Below are 15,291 nucleotides of genomic sequence, written 5' to 3' on the forward strand. Positions count from 1 at the left end.
CCTTCAGTTTTTCCTTTATAATATATATACATTTTCCTCCGAAAATATAGTAGAACTATTGACATGAAATTTTCGCCAGATGTTGGCATCAACCCAAGTAATGCACACATACAAAGAAATCCAAACATTTATCTCCATAAATTAAGTTATGTGTAATAAAGTGAAATGACACGGGGAAGAAGTATTGAACACACTTACTGAAATTTATTTAAAACCTTTGTTGGTGATTACAGCCTCAAGACGCCTCCTGTATGGAGAAACCAGTCGAATACATTGCTCAGGTGTGATTTTGGCCCATTCTTCCACACAAACTGCCTTCAAATCTTCAAGGTTCCGGGGGTCTCTTCTGTGAACTCGGATCTTCAGTTCTTTCCAAAGATTTTCAATTGGATTCAAGACGGGCGATTGACTGGGCCATTCTAGCAGCTTTATATTCTTTTTCTTAAACCAGTTGAGCTTTCCTTGGCTGTGTGCTTGGGATCGTCGTTTTGCTGAAAGATCCACCCTCTTTTCATCTTCATCCTGGCAGATGGCAGCAGATTCTGATCAAGAATGTCTCGATACTTTTCTAGTATCATTCGTTTTTCCTTCAATGATATGAAGTCTGCCAGTACCACATGCTGAAAAACAGCCCCACACCATGATGTTCCCACCTCCAAACTTGACTGTTGCTATGGTGTTTTTGGGGTGATGTGCGGTGCCATTTCTCCTCCAAACATGTTGTGTCTTACGACATCCGAAGAATTAAATTTTGGTCTCATCTGACCAGACTATGTTTGTCCAAATGTTGTGTCGCAAACGAGCTTCAACATGCTTTTTCTTCAGAAATGGAGTCTTGCGTGGTGTACATGCATGGAGGCCATGGCGGTTGGATGCATTAGCTACTTATTTATTGTTTTCTTTGAAACAACTGCTGATTCCAGGTCTTTGACTCCACGAGTGGTCCTGGGCTGTTGGAGAACCCTTCTGATTATTGTTTTGACTCCTCTGTCTGAAATCTTGCGAGGAGCACCTGGCCGTGGCCGGTTTATGGCAATGCCATGTTCTAAGTCCAGTTGCTTTCGATTTAACCTCCTTTGAAATACTATGACCTGGGCAAATGAGAATATGCACCGGCTTATTGCAGAACAATTTGGGTTGGCTACCCTTAGAATGGTGCGGGAACATGAAAGGTTGGCTCGGAAAATTGCAGATTACAAGAACCACCTACGGTTCAGTCTGAGATGCAGACAACAAAGGCTTACACCAACTAGCCTACGCTTAAATTCCACTATGAGAGGGCATAGAGTGGAGAAAATGGAAATAACTAAGTCCAGTTGCTTTCGATTTAACCTCCTTTGAAACATGTTCTTTCCACTTCCAGATGATGGCCCCAATGGTGCTCACTGGAACTTTAAGAAATTTTTCACTTCACTCAATTGAGCCTATCAAATTGTTTGTTTACCCTGCACGGCCAGTGCATCTGCGAGAGAAAGAGAAAGAAGAAGTGATGACAGCATGTCTTGTTCCAAGAAAAAAAAACTGCTGAAGTGAAAGGCGAGCCGCCGGGCGGATTGTGGCTGCCGCCTTGGTTAAAGCATGAGTGAGAGAGAGAGAAATCAATCAAATGAGGAAATAAACGTGAAAAGGCTACAAGTAGGCTAAATGAAAATAAATGAATGAATTTATATATGCACATTCATTTATCGATTGATTTACCTACTGATCTACTACAGGTGAGATTGTTTTTAGAGTAGATCTTTGTCTGGTCCCAACTTTTAAATGTCCACCGTTTGTGCGGGGTGGATCAGCATTGATAACTGTCTGTGAACTGAACTGACACTGGGTTGGAAATTCCAAGATGATCTCATGCGCGTTGAACAAGATAGGGGGGGCGGGGGGTGGGGGGAAAGACAGAAAGTGAAAGTAAAGCTGTCAAAAAGAGAGAGTCTCAGTGCGCCAGATCAGAACAGAGACGTCGCGGAGAACACAGCACGTCTGGGTGAGTCCAGTCTGTGTGTGTCTGTATGTCTGTCTGTCTGTCTGTGTGTATATGTTAACTGAGCTGGGACCTGTTTAAACCTTCAAACGTGGTACCTTCATTACTGCGCATGCGACGCTGGACTTGGAGAGGAGATAAGTCCGGCCCGAGGAGCTCCTGCACCCGGGAGAGAGTTCAGGACTGGAGCTGCATGTGTGGCGCCTGTGTGTGTGTGTGTGTGTGTTCGTGTGTGTGCCTCGTCGGCGGCGCAGGAGTAAAAGGCGGCGTGGGTGCTGCTGCGCTCCAGCCTGCACGCTGTCACTGCATGGACTCTTCTTGTGCAAGTCTTCTCAGGATTAAAACACACAGCACGGGTCTCCTGCAAGCCCTCCATTGGGACTGACAAATTGTCGGCGCTGGAAATCACTGCGTGTCTGCAACGTGACCCTGGAGCGCGGAGGGAGCGAGTAGTATAGTAGCCAAGATGATTTAGAGTAAATTAAATCTGACAAGAAGAGTCATTCATGATTGATTTCATCTTTGAAGTTGGATTATGAATAGGCTAACTAAAAATGCAGGGTGATACTTTTGTACAGTAACAACATATGACAGTTTTACACTGTCATTGTTTGGAAACATGAAGCCTATCCAGTTACTCATTAACTCGGCTTTTCCCTATTGTACAGTTTTTGCTGCCCCCGAGTGGCAAAATTACCATAATAATAGTAACAATAATTGGTAACACTTTATTTTAAGGGGTCCTTGTTCCTGTGTATCTACCTAATTAATTACAGTGTAATTACCTATGTAACCGTATGTAATGACATGTACTTACATTGTAAATACATAGTGTATTTTGGAGTACTTACAGGTCCTTGTTACACTTGTAATAAGAAATGCCAAAGTGGCCTCTCTCTTTGCACAAGCATTTCTTATTACAAGTGTAACAAGGACCTGTAAGTACTCCAAAATACACTATGTATTTACAATGTAAGTACATGTTATTACATACGGTTACATAGGTAATTACACTGTAATTAATTAGGTAGATACACAGGAACAAGGACCCCTTAAAATAAAGTGTTACCCAATAATTTTATAGTAATAGTAAATTATTGTAAATTGCATCAGTCAAAGTGAACATAAGAACAGAGGACAGCGGGGACCTCAAGATTCAAGATTGAAGATACCTTTATTATCATCGTACTGCTTGGTGAAACAATACAACTCCTGTCACTGGGGATTCTAACCCCGCCAGGGCCCTCCTTCATCCTGCCACTCATGGATGTAACCAACTGCAACATCCCCATCCCCCCTACCCTCTCTCTGTGTCTGCTATTGGGAACAGGTAAAAGCCACAACCATGAATGGATTGAATAGTGCTGCCCTACAAAGACAAGGTGCAGTATCTGTAAAAATGCCAAACTGAGAAAAACAGCTTTTTGGGTTTTTCATTGTCAGGTTTAAGCATCAAATTATGAATAACTACCAGGTCTATAATTGATTAGATAAAGGTGGACTGAATTAAATGTATTTTAGTTTGTCTTTCTGACCAGTTTTGCACCATAAAACGGTTTTGGTGCAGATGCACTTTGGCACTTTGCCTTGGTTTTACTCCAATGGAATTATAGAGTAAATTCCAGAATGTAGGGAGTACAGTACTCTTTGCAGATACTGCACTTTGCTTTGGTTTCACAGAGCTTTTTTGGATGGACAGCAAAATAAAAAGCCCAATAACTCTGGAAACTTTAGCAGTAGCAATATCAAATTCTACCAGATTGAAGAGAATATGCCACACTTTTGATTGGTCAAAACATTTTTTTTTTTTTTAATGCATGATCACAACTAGAGCAACTCTTCTGATAATCTTTCAATTGCTAGATGTTGATGCCATCATCATGTGATCACTGACTGCTGTTGGCGGCGCGTAGTCCAAACAATGAATGGATAATATCGCCGTTGCATTTTGCACACACTTTGCTGACGTTATTTTATATTTAAAAAAAAAAACACACTGTTGCTCCGGTGCACCACAGCTCGGCTCAGCCCGGTGAGGTCTGCCTTGTCCTGACCTGCTGCTGTCATGTTGTAACTTGACGGCTGAGCACAGATGGAGTAAAGAGCTGCGTCATGTCAAAGGCCTGTAAAGGCCACACTGGCCCAGTGCCAGCGGCCTCAGATCAACCCGGCCTGGTCGCAGGGTACTGGGAGTGGAACGTGACTGAACACTTCCTGCCGAGGAAAGTGTGTTTCAATTTGTCTTTGTGTTATCTGGATGTGCTGTTGTTGTTGGCTAAGTAGTTCGAAGGGTGAGGGCAGCTGAAAACATTGGGCAACAGGAGACTCTGTTTATCAGGCAGCAGGGTTTGTTTTTTTAATGGTCTCTGTTCATACACATGTGTGTATAGTGAAATGGTGACTCATGAGAGGCTTCTTGCGTGAAGCCATGGTAATGAGAAACTTTGCTTATTTGTTTACACTTTTAGGGGACATGATTAGCCTACTATCTGAACCCTGAGAACTTTCTTGGCTTTCATACCTTTTTGCACCTCCTCCTTTTCTTCTTGTGTTAAATACTTGTTAACCTGTGTCATTTCACTTTAATACACATAATGTAATTTATGGACATACTGTATATGTTTTAATTTCCTTGCATGCGTGGATTACTTGGGTTGTTAATGATGACTGGTGATAATTTCAATATCAGCGTTTAAACAGCGGCTGTGAAGCCACAGAAATATACTTCCTGAGAAAAATGCTGACACATTCAAGGCTTATTTTTCCCATCTGTTAGTCATGATCTGATGTAAGTGGTGAGCAACAAACTCAAATACTTTCTTTTTCTGTCTCTGGTTTTCTGCTTCTTTTTCTCTATAGCCTGGGTCTGGCAGCATGACATCATGGGACTTGACCTCCCTGTTGCTCTTGGTAAGTGTCTCTAAGCAGAAATAATGATCTGACGATAGATAGATAGATAGATAGATAGATAGATAGATAGATAGATAGATAGATAGATAGATAGATAGATAGATAGATAGATAGATAGATAGATCCGCCATAAAGTGTGTGTTTAATGTCTCTTCAATACTTCTGCTAGATGCTCCTCAACAATGACCTGTCAGAGCAGGCCTGTCTGGATTACCTGAAGAAAGACAGCTTGGTACGTGTTTATTTACCTCTGTAGCTAATTGATTTATTAAGTGTTTTTTGTTGTTTTTGTAAGTCATGTCTAAAATGAAATAGCAGTGAAATAGTTACATGAGCCCTGAGAGTTCAATACAGTGCGACTTCAGAGAACTGCTTCATCACTTTCATGTTTCCAGGCTAAGCTATTAGAAATAATATCTGAATCATGCAGTATGGACATCTCACATTTTTTTCAAAAGCAACTAGCAGGCATCCGGTTTTTATATCTACTGGTAGCTTAACCTCCAAGTTTGAGGTATCGTAGACAAATGTTAATGTTAAGACGGTAAGGCTGGGCAGCTTTATTTATACAGCACAGTTCCTACACCAGGGCAATTTATTTGTTTTTTTTGTGTATGAGCTTTAGAAGGATTCTGCAGTGTCCTAAACAATGAAGCTTATCCTCTGTCTCTTTCTCTGATCCACTTAAAGGAGAAACACCCCATGTTGGATATGGTCCCCTTTGTAAAAGCCAATAATAATAACTCCAATGTAAGTTACCCAAACACTTTTCCAATATCTAATTCAATGTAACTGTGTAACTGCATTTAATCATGTGTATTGTACCTTTTCCAATACAGGAGGCAATAATATGCACTCTAATGTCTGAGTGCAAGAACAAAAACGATAGCATGACATGCCATCTGCCAAGCGACTGTCTTGAAGTGAGTAAATGACACAAAGTACTACTCAAATTATGTCATGTTTGCTTTTGTAATGTTCAATTTGCTTGCTTGGTCATGACTGTCTTGAATGATTCTATCGTTCCACGCTTCAGAGAAAGCTAATCAGTTATTGTATCTGATTATCTTGTTCATTTCTTTTCCACCTCAGGAAATTATGCCTGAAAAATACAAGGGTGAGAAATGGAGGGATGAATGCGAAAATAAGAGTGATTTCAACATCTCTCTGTATCATCTCGTGTGCTTAATGGTCCAAATATTACCTACCCGCATTGACAGAAAAGACATATATAAAGGTATGCATCACACTGATCCTCACTAACCAGTCAGTGGTGGCTGATTGACCTGGACGAGTCTTCTTACTAGCTATACAGACATCACATACATACACCTCACTGGATCAATGCATGGTAACTGAGCTTGCTAACGTTTTTGAATAAAAATAGACCCGTCCGGGTGAAGGAGCCATCACTTAACTATTCCTGAAACAAATACCTGAGATGCTCCGTCACTTAAGTGAAATCAGCAGAGACTAAATACTTCATGTTAAAGCATATGAATGTCTCGCTTGTATGTCATGATGGCGACGAAATATAAAACAATTCTACTGTGAAATCATGGAATCATCATCACTCAAAAGCTGCTGTTAAACTGTCAAATTCCTAATTTCCTTCTTTTTTTTTGTCTTTTTCTTGCATCACAGGCTGCCATTACGGTGAGTCCACATGATGTGTTATTGTTGTTGCAGAATTGTGACAGCTGGCAATGAAACTTTTTTTTTTTAACAGTGTGAGTTTATGAAGTTTATTACCTTAACTGATACCATGTTATTCTAATCTTTCTAGAAGGTGTATGCAACCTGTATTCGAGTATAGCATCTCAAGGTAAGACATGCTTAAGAGGTACATTTGAAATTGCAATCCAGCATGCTGCAGTTCCCCCGGCTCCCCACACAGTTACACGTTTCAAATGTACAGACAACTACTACTAATCAAATATTTTACCCCATTTATCCCACAAGAATCTTAATTCTTTCAAAACCAGGGATAAACCATGACAAAGCACATTTATGTGAACACTGTATCCAGGGCCGTTGTATAGGGGAGAAAGGTGATGATAATTCTAGGGGCCCAGCGCCCAGTGGGGCCCATAAAAAACCCCAGTAGTCTAATCTTTGTATGACTGATTTATTCTGCGTAAGACCCTGACTAATACTCATAGTACACTGTAAAAACTCAACATCTTTCCAAGAATATTTGTCTTATTTCTTGTCCAAATGTCTCATTTCTAGTCAAAACGAATCTCTTTCCACTTAAAATAAGACTCATTACCTAAAAATTAACTTGTTTTTAGATCATTTTCACTTAAATTCACAATAAATAGAAAAATCTGCCAGTGAAAGTAAGTTTTTTGTGCTTGTAATAAGGAAGAAAAACTTGCTCCACTATCAGATTTTTTCTACTTATTCCAAGTGAAAATCTGCTTGAAAGAAGTAAAAAGTGTCTAAAAACAAGTTACTTTTAATATGATGTGTCTTATTTTAAGTATAATGAGATTTGTTTTGACTAGAGATTACATTTCGACTAGAAATAAGACAAATATTCTTGCTAAGATACTTGAGTTTTTGCAGTGTAATGCTGCATTAGCATCAAAACAAAGAAGGCTAAATAAAAAACGAAAATACATACGTAGTCTAAGAAAAAAAAAGGAAAAGTTAGGGGGAGGGGCCCACTTTAGTATTCTTTAAGAGGGCCCAGAATTCCTAGCAACGGCCCTGACTGTATCTTTCAAGTATCCACTACATTTCTATTATGTAGTCATTTCTTTGAACCAGAGCCTCTAGTCAGTTAAATGATTTTCCTTTATTTTGGGAAGTTTTATAGACCATACACTATGTTTACCGCAGGAGACATCACACAGACACTCAGTCAGTAATGTTCTGTTGAAGTTCAGTTTGAACTTGGAAATAGACCAGCGGGGCTGCATTAGCTAGAAGAACTTCCTCCTTCTGAAAGCTTGCTGTGGAAAAACAACATAAATTCGTTTTGGCAAATTTCTTGTTGGCAAAGACCATATTGTAAGATTTTATCTCTGACTGCGAATGCCTGCCATTTTAGCTCAAACAACAACAACATGGCCACCATCATCAACAGCATCAGAAAGAACATCCACAGCACCAAGTACACTGTTGGCAGAAACAACAGGTACACTGACGCAAAATACCAGAACCACAGCACCACGCACACCGCTGCCGCAAACGCTACCGTCCGCATCATCTACACAGCTGCCGAAAGCGACACCAACAGCACCACGTACACTGTCACCGAAAGCGACACCAACAGCACAAGAGCAAAAAGCAACAACAACAAACTTACAGAGCAATGGTAAGATGGATACATGTATGTCTGATCACTAAACCTAAAACGGTCTTGGTGTCTGGAGCTTGTTGTGTTGCCCATGATCACAATATAACACCATCATCATCATAACACCTGCCACTGTCCGTGTGATGCTCCTGAATCTTTCCGTTGAGACCCTGCTGTGTGCACCGCTCCCCATCGGAGGGGGGCTTTAACCAAACCAACCACCTTTAAGCATCAAAGTGCTTGTCCCCAAGCTGGAAAACAAAACAAATAGGGAATCTAAACAGCTTTCCTATGTGTTTTGCAGTGCACAGCTGCTTCACCCCTTTAACTTTTTGGCATTTAGCAGAGCGAAACAGGAATATGGTTAATTCTACATTACCTAAGATAGTGGGAAAACTGACCTATTCCGAAAAAAATAAATAATATATGACCCTAAATGATATTAATTTGGTGGACCTGAGAACTCAATACAATTCCGCAACCCCCTAACCCTTATCCTCAAACATCATTGTAAATTGCAAATATTCCCAACAACCAAATACAGGAGTGAATTGTGTGTAGACCAGAGGTCAAAGGAAGTGTCTCCAGGAGACACAAAAATGAACATGAGTCCTCAAGGCCACTGTATATTCATATGACAATGCCTAAAGCCAAAGGCTGGTGGGCTGACTCCCTAAAGGAAGTGTGATTCACATGCTGCAGAAAACAATATAGATTGTTGTGGTGGTTGTGCAGAGAATGGGGTCTTGCTTTCTAACATGTTGTCAGTGCATGTTGCGTGCTGCTGCATCTGAGGCTGATTCAGCATTTTTTCATTGTTGCTATTAGTCATTAACATCTTCTCTAGCTGCATAGGTCTGCCGTGTCTCTTGTAGTGGCAGCTGCATGCAGCAAATGAAATCTAACCATTCACTAAACATGCAATGGGTTGTGTTTGTAGCGTTTTAAGTAAGGAAGTTGTACTAATGTATGGTTTGTTTGTTTTTTCTTTCCATAGTCGCAGCCAATAAAATGGGTAAGACCTTCTATTTTTTAATTTTTATTTTTTTAATGCATCCAGGGATAAGAACTCGACAATACTATGTACATGACTGAATTTAATGTGAAAAAATTACCAAAGAAATAAAATCAACAGTAAAATTGCAGAGTGTTCACTACTGTTGACACGAGTGGCAGCCATCTTGAATTGTTATGTCGGGGCTTGTCCGACTTCAGCGGGTCTTTAAGACTAAAATTATAACTCGGCAGTGTGAAAATCTGACTTCCAAGTACAACTGGAACACATCTTAATCATGACCTTTTTTAAAGGTTAGCTAACTTTTTACTGATAAAAAAGACTATCAAAGTACATTAAAACGACGACTAACAGAACATAAACAATCTCTCTTACATTTACCAACGTTTCCAACCAACACTTTCTTCTTTGACCTCCTCTTAATTGACATGTAAACAAACAAAAGGCCCCCTTGTGGTCTAAATGTGTAACATCACATACCAGTAACACATGAAATCATGTATGGAAATAACTTTACTTTTACTCTGTATTTTAATATTGACTGTCTAATATATTTAAACTATCTGAATGTAAATCATGAAATAGAATCCATAAATAAATAATGATTTCTAAATAAATAATAATGAACAAAGTATACATGTGTATATATGTGTTATACAGCTAAAAAAAAAGAAATAAAAGAAGCTGTTTAGGGTTTTCCCAAATAATTGGTATATGCTTCTGTTGTTGTAGCCTGTTTTTGCTAACATTAATGTTAGTTGTCTCTGTCTCTGATCTCTCCATAACCAGGTGAATCAAACCTAATGAATTTATTGTGGCTGTCAATGACCTTCAACGTTGTCGGGCCCCTGATCGTTTACCTTTTTATGCGACGGAGGGCTAGGAACCAGACATCAGTAGTACATGTGAGCAAAAATATGTTTGTTGTTTAAATTGAATGCTCCATTCAGATGAGGACAGATGTGCATACACGGCTGTACTATGAGTGTTATCAGCACAAAAGCCAGATTGCAAAATACATCTCTGAGGTGCATGGAAAAGCACCGGCAGTGATGTTGATCATGACAATGCATTTTTTTTTTTTCAGGGTGGACAATGGGTGGAGGAGGGTCACACAGTGACACACTTGCAGGTACTATTACAGATATTTTGCAGTCATGGTTAAAAACCTGATTCGCGCTACTGTATATCTGGCATTAAGAGCACAGCACTTACCTACTAATCCTCCACAGAGTCCTCCTCATCTGAACGCTTCATTGTGAGTATAGATTAGGGCACGATCCTGTTCTTCCTGGCAGTTTGTTTTCAAGCTCGGTCAGATTAGATAAGACCTCCCAGACCTCCATAGAGATTCAGTGGGGTTTATACTGTTGCCTCTGAAGAGTCAAGAGATTTCCTGAAGGCCCTAACGCCACCCATGTTTTGTTTTGGCTGCATGCTTTTGGTCACGATGTGCAGACAAATTGAGTTGCTCTCAGGCTCGTTAATTCTCTTTGGCATACTCCAAGCTAGCTCTCCCATGTGATTCATTCAAAGTCATCTACATCTAGAAGCTGAACAGGTCATGGTTGATGGGGCTCTGCAGAGATGGTTTTCTAATGTCTGCAGAGGAGTCTGTGGCCTGGTTAGAATGACTGCTGGGTTCTTGAGTCCTGTTGGTCCCTCACAGTTTTTCAGTTATTGAGGCTGCCAAAAGAAATAGTGAGACCTTACATAACCAGTCTAACCATTCAAAATTATGTGGAATTAATTATGGTTGCTGTGGGCTGACTCAGGTCAAGTTCCAGACATATTTCAAAGATCATTAAGACTGTGCCGAGAGGGGGGAGAGTGGTTAGAGAGCATGTCCCACATGGACTCTGGCCCCTGTGCAAGAGGTCACTGGTTTGACTCCCAATGGAGACAATCTTACTGCATGTCTGTTCCCATACTCTCTCTCCCTATTTCCTGTTGTACCTCTACTGTTCTATCAAATGAAGGCAAAAAAAAAACATATTAGAATAAATTAGGGCTGCCCCCAAATAGTCGACCAAGCACTGGTCAACCAAAAAATCATTAGCTGTCAGGAAAAAAACCCAAACATTTGCAGCCTTGTCTTGTCAGAATCAAGTCAATTAAAGGAATAGTTCACCCAAAAATGAAATTCAGTCATTAGTGACTCACCCTCGTGCTGATGAATACTCTGGAGTAGTTTTTTATTCCTCAAAGTGCATCTGGAGACCCGGGAGGTTGGTTCCTACTACGAAAACTTTATATGAGAGTAATACTGTAGGGCCCGACACACAAACGTCCATAAAACTACACAAAAAACCTTGTAATATTCCTCCACACTGCTCGTCCACTGCAATCCAAGTGTCCTGAAGGGATATAGTCCAGAGTTTACTCGAAACGACGTCATTTAGGACGTTCACGCGCATGAACGTGAGAGCGCGCCCCAGGCAAATTCAATGCAGGACTGTTTAGGCTGTAAAAATGTCCTAAATGACGTTGTTTCGAGTAAGGACACTTGGATTGCAGCGGACATCAGCATGATGGTGAGTCAATAATGACTGAATTTCATTTTTTGGTGAACTATTCCTTTAAGTTAGTCGACTATTCGCCATAGATGACGACTATTGGTCGACCAAGACAAGCTTTGGTCGGGGGCAGCCCTAAAATTGAATTGAATTGAATGCACCACACACTTTGGCTGAATTTGCTGTGCATGTGTTGAGCTTTCAGGGCCACTGTAGTTTGCAATGAAGTCTGCAACCCAGTAAAGCATTTCAAAGCTGAATGGAGTGTGAACAGGACTGAAAACACTGAGTGAGTGCATTGTGGTTATAGAAACAGAGAAACGAATTCAGTCAAAAACTTTGTGTAAGAGCAATAATGGAGTGTGCACTATAAACCAAGCCGGTCTTTCCCTCAGGGATCTGAACCCACATCCCCTGCTCCTGTTTCAGCTCATTAAGCTGCTGCTGCTGCTGCTGCTGCTGCTGCTGCTGCTGCTGCTGCTGCTGCTTGCCTTCACCCAGTGCCAACCTTTAGTGAAATGTGTTTATTGGATAAGAGTTTTGTGAATTCAAACACTGTATCTCTTTTTCAGTTCCAAAACATGCACAGTGGAACTGGAGCAGAAACAGTGCAGTTAATGCAGGTAATTATTATAATACTTTTCCTACAGAGTGCAGGGCATTTATAAGAGGCTGCAGACAGTGGACTTGTTTGAACTTGTTCCCGCTAAATATCTCCACATCTAAATGGGCTAGCACAATGATCTGTGCAAAACGCTGATGGCTCCTAAACAGTGCAGCTCTGATGCAGCACCATCAGCAACATGCAGATGCAATTTAGCAGTTGAGTTATCAAATGATAGCAAGCTGACATAATTCAATGGGAGGCATTGCTTTCTGCATGTTAATAAGAGCTGGTGTTTTCAGCTTAATGCAGCAGCTTCACAGAGCTGCTGGCTTAGCTGTGTCTGATGGACCGACACTCACCCCTCTTGTACCTCTCTCTCTCTGTTGTAAAGATCGCAGAAACCACCTCCGACATCACATCTGCAGCTGATCCGGCTCGGGATGAATACACAGAGGGAAATAGTTTGCCCAGTTAAGCACTGCACTTACAGCTGTGGCTCTGTGCATTGCCAGGAGGATCAGCTCCCGCACTGCTTGGCAACAGGTGGTGCCTTTTCCAGAGGGGAAACACTCTAAACATGAGCATAAACTGTGAAGAGAGTGAACATCATACAGCATGCCATCTTCCTCATCTTTGTAGCTGTGTGTCACAGAGATGAATCAGTGTATTCCCCCCGGGTCAGAAAAATGAAGGGCACCAAAGCCACGAGGTCACCTGGGAAGGAAATGTGTGTAGCTTTTACTGACCAGGAAGCTGACAGAAACAGAAACAGAAACAGAATGACACATAAGCGACCGTATACAAATGTTGACAGAAAGGGCACCAGTGTTCAGCACCAGAATTAATTAATGAATTGTTAAATGTCAAAACAAAAACATAATCAGATCTCAGATCTCTTACCAGAGAGGTTGTGCTTTTGGTGGGGCACTACGTCATTACCACAGATGTTACTGGTACTTTTTGTGTGCATCAGTGATTGCAACACAAAAGCAAACTCCAAACACTGGTGTTAGTTGTGGTGCTGTGTGCACACATCCTCTTAAAGTCTTTTACCGTATACACTCCACCTTACAGGAACCACTTTCCACCGTGTAACCAGATATCTCATAAACTGTGAATAGAAATCCATCATAGGAACAACGACAGACCATAGGACAAGTTCTCCCCTGACAAGCGCTGTTAGTACATCCAACAACAGCGCTCTTGTGTGTGTGTGTACATAATGTTCCAGAAAAGTTGCAAAGGGCTTTTAAACACATGCAACCGGACGCTAATTGTATATGCAGCTACTGTACCTGTTCAGCTTCAGTATTACTAGCCTGTTGTCTCATCATGACTACCGTAAATATGAATCTTAAAATTAATATATTCTCAGACACATTCTTCTGTTGTTAAAGGCTTTGTGCAATGTTTGCATCGAGTGAAATGATGGTTGAATTCATTTGAACCACTGAACAAAGTGATGCTTCGCTTTTATATATTGTGAGTGAAACAGAATATTTATGGTGGTTTTATCTGCTACTGTGTGTGTGTGTGTGTGTGTGTGTGTGTGTGTGTGTGTGTGTGTGTGTGTGTGTGTGTGTGTAGGTGTGTAGGTGTGTAGGTGTGTGTGTGTGCGAAGTTGTGAGTTTTTGCATGGCTGAATCATCATGTACAGACTGAAGTCCTAGGAAAGGCGACCATGGAGGCACTCATAATCTCACTGGTTGAGATTAATCTCTGTGATGTCAACAAACAAACAAACAGACAAACAAACAATTCAGTGTGAATTAGTCAGATCACCACAAATAATCACATAGTCCTATACAAATTCCAGTGTGCCCCTACACACTTGAATTTGTACCAAAGTAAACTGTGGGAAAGGCTGAATGGATTGATTGATTGATTGATTGATTGATTGATTGATTGATTGATTGATTGATTGATTGATTGATTGATTGATTGGTTGATTGGTTGGTTGGTTGGTTGGTTGGTTGGTAGATAAAATAAAATAATTTGTGTCTCACCATGTTGTGAACTAGTAACTAAAGGTTACTATTAACAAGCTATGGCTGGTTCCTGTGTTTATAGTATTTATCTTGTATATTTGTTTTGTTTTGTTTTTTAAATGTGAAGAAATATTTTCATTGTACATTTACTACTGTATATTTGTCTGTCATACTTAATGTGATCATGGCTTCTGTCAGACTGTTAGGATGGTGGTGATTTTGGAGAGGATTAATACATTCTAGGTAGCTAGTGAGACAGATTGGTGTTTTGCTCCCGTCCAAGTTCACCTCACTGTCGTCAGGGCACTTTCATTGAACTGTGTGTTTTGTTATTCCGTCACTGCTGGAAAGTCCAGATTATAAAATTTGTCACATAGCAACTTTGAAATGTGTGTACAGCATGCATTGTGTAACAAATAAAGTTGACAGTAGTGACATTTCTTGTTCAGTGGTCATTTAGTAACTGCTTCATAGCTTTCTTTTATCTCTAGACATCTGAATTAGCTGTTTTAAACTCCTGATCAAGCCCAATGCATGAAATGACAACAGCCACTGGATCAGTACCTGAGGAGCAGGAGCCTCTGTTTTCTCTTGATTTCTTTTTCTCAGATGCATGGAATTTCCCTCCAGCTGAAAACTGCTGGCTGAATTTAAAATGAAACAACCAAATGATCTGAAACCTGATATGAAGATGGCCGGAGCATCAGTGATCCCCCTCTGATTTCTAAAGCTCAGAGTTGGCTGCTTTCCCTGGCTGTGTTGATCCCTACCAACACCACTGTGTTGCTTCTAACTGACATGGGCAAACTGATTGGGGATGTCTAGAGCAGCCTTTCTCAAAGTGGGTGCCGCGGCACACTGGGGTGCCGTCTGACTGCGTCAAGGGTGCCGTGAAAAAAATACCTCTTCTGACATTTCATAGAATACATTCTCTTTATATATGCAAAGGGGCCGTGTCCACCGTCTACTT

The 15,291-nt window shown here is 40.7% G+C and overlaps 1 protein-coding gene across 1 annotated transcript; it reads left to right on the forward strand.

Moving 5' to 3' along the window:
* The first annotated feature begins 1,910 nt into the window (after positions 1-1,910).
* Positions 1,911-14,231, forward strand: LOC310990088 (uncharacterized protein). The gene is made up of 14 exons (XM_083977324.1): positions 1,911-1,981; positions 4,838-4,888; positions 5,058-5,120; positions 5,579-5,638; positions 5,728-5,811; positions 5,981-6,125; positions 6,533-6,544; positions 6,675-6,713; positions 7,947-8,213; positions 9,193-9,210; positions 10,000-10,115; positions 10,298-10,342; positions 12,299-12,349; positions 12,725-14,231. The coding sequence occupies exons 2-14, from the start codon at positions 4,853-4,855 to the stop codon at positions 12,806-12,808; spliced, it is 1,020 nt and encodes a 339-aa protein (XP_083833450.1). The 5' UTR covers positions 1,911-1,981; positions 4,838-4,852; the 3' UTR covers positions 12,809-14,231.
* The last annotated feature ends 1,060 nt before the right edge of the window (positions 14,232-15,291 follow it).

The sequence above is a fragment of the Trachurus trachurus genome (assembly GCF_905171665.1).
Source record: "Trachurus trachurus genome assembly, chromosome: 8".
NCBI lineage: Eukaryota > Metazoa > Chordata > Actinopteri > Carangiformes > Carangidae > Trachurus > Trachurus trachurus.

Bases quoted from the DNA above. Each gene is read 5' to 3' on its own strand.
- LOC310990088 (XM_083977324.1), top strand. From the start codon at position 4,853: ATGACATCATGGGACTTGACCTCCCTGTTGCTCTTG. The intron at 5,121-5,578 runs GTACGTGTTTAT...ATCCACTTAAAG, and splicing joins ACCTGAAGAAAGACAGCTTG to GAGAAACACCCCATGTTGGA. The intron at 5,812-5,980 runs GTGAGTAAATGA...TTTCCACCTCAG, and splicing joins TGCCAAGCGACTGTCTTGAA to GAAATTATGCCTGAAAAATA.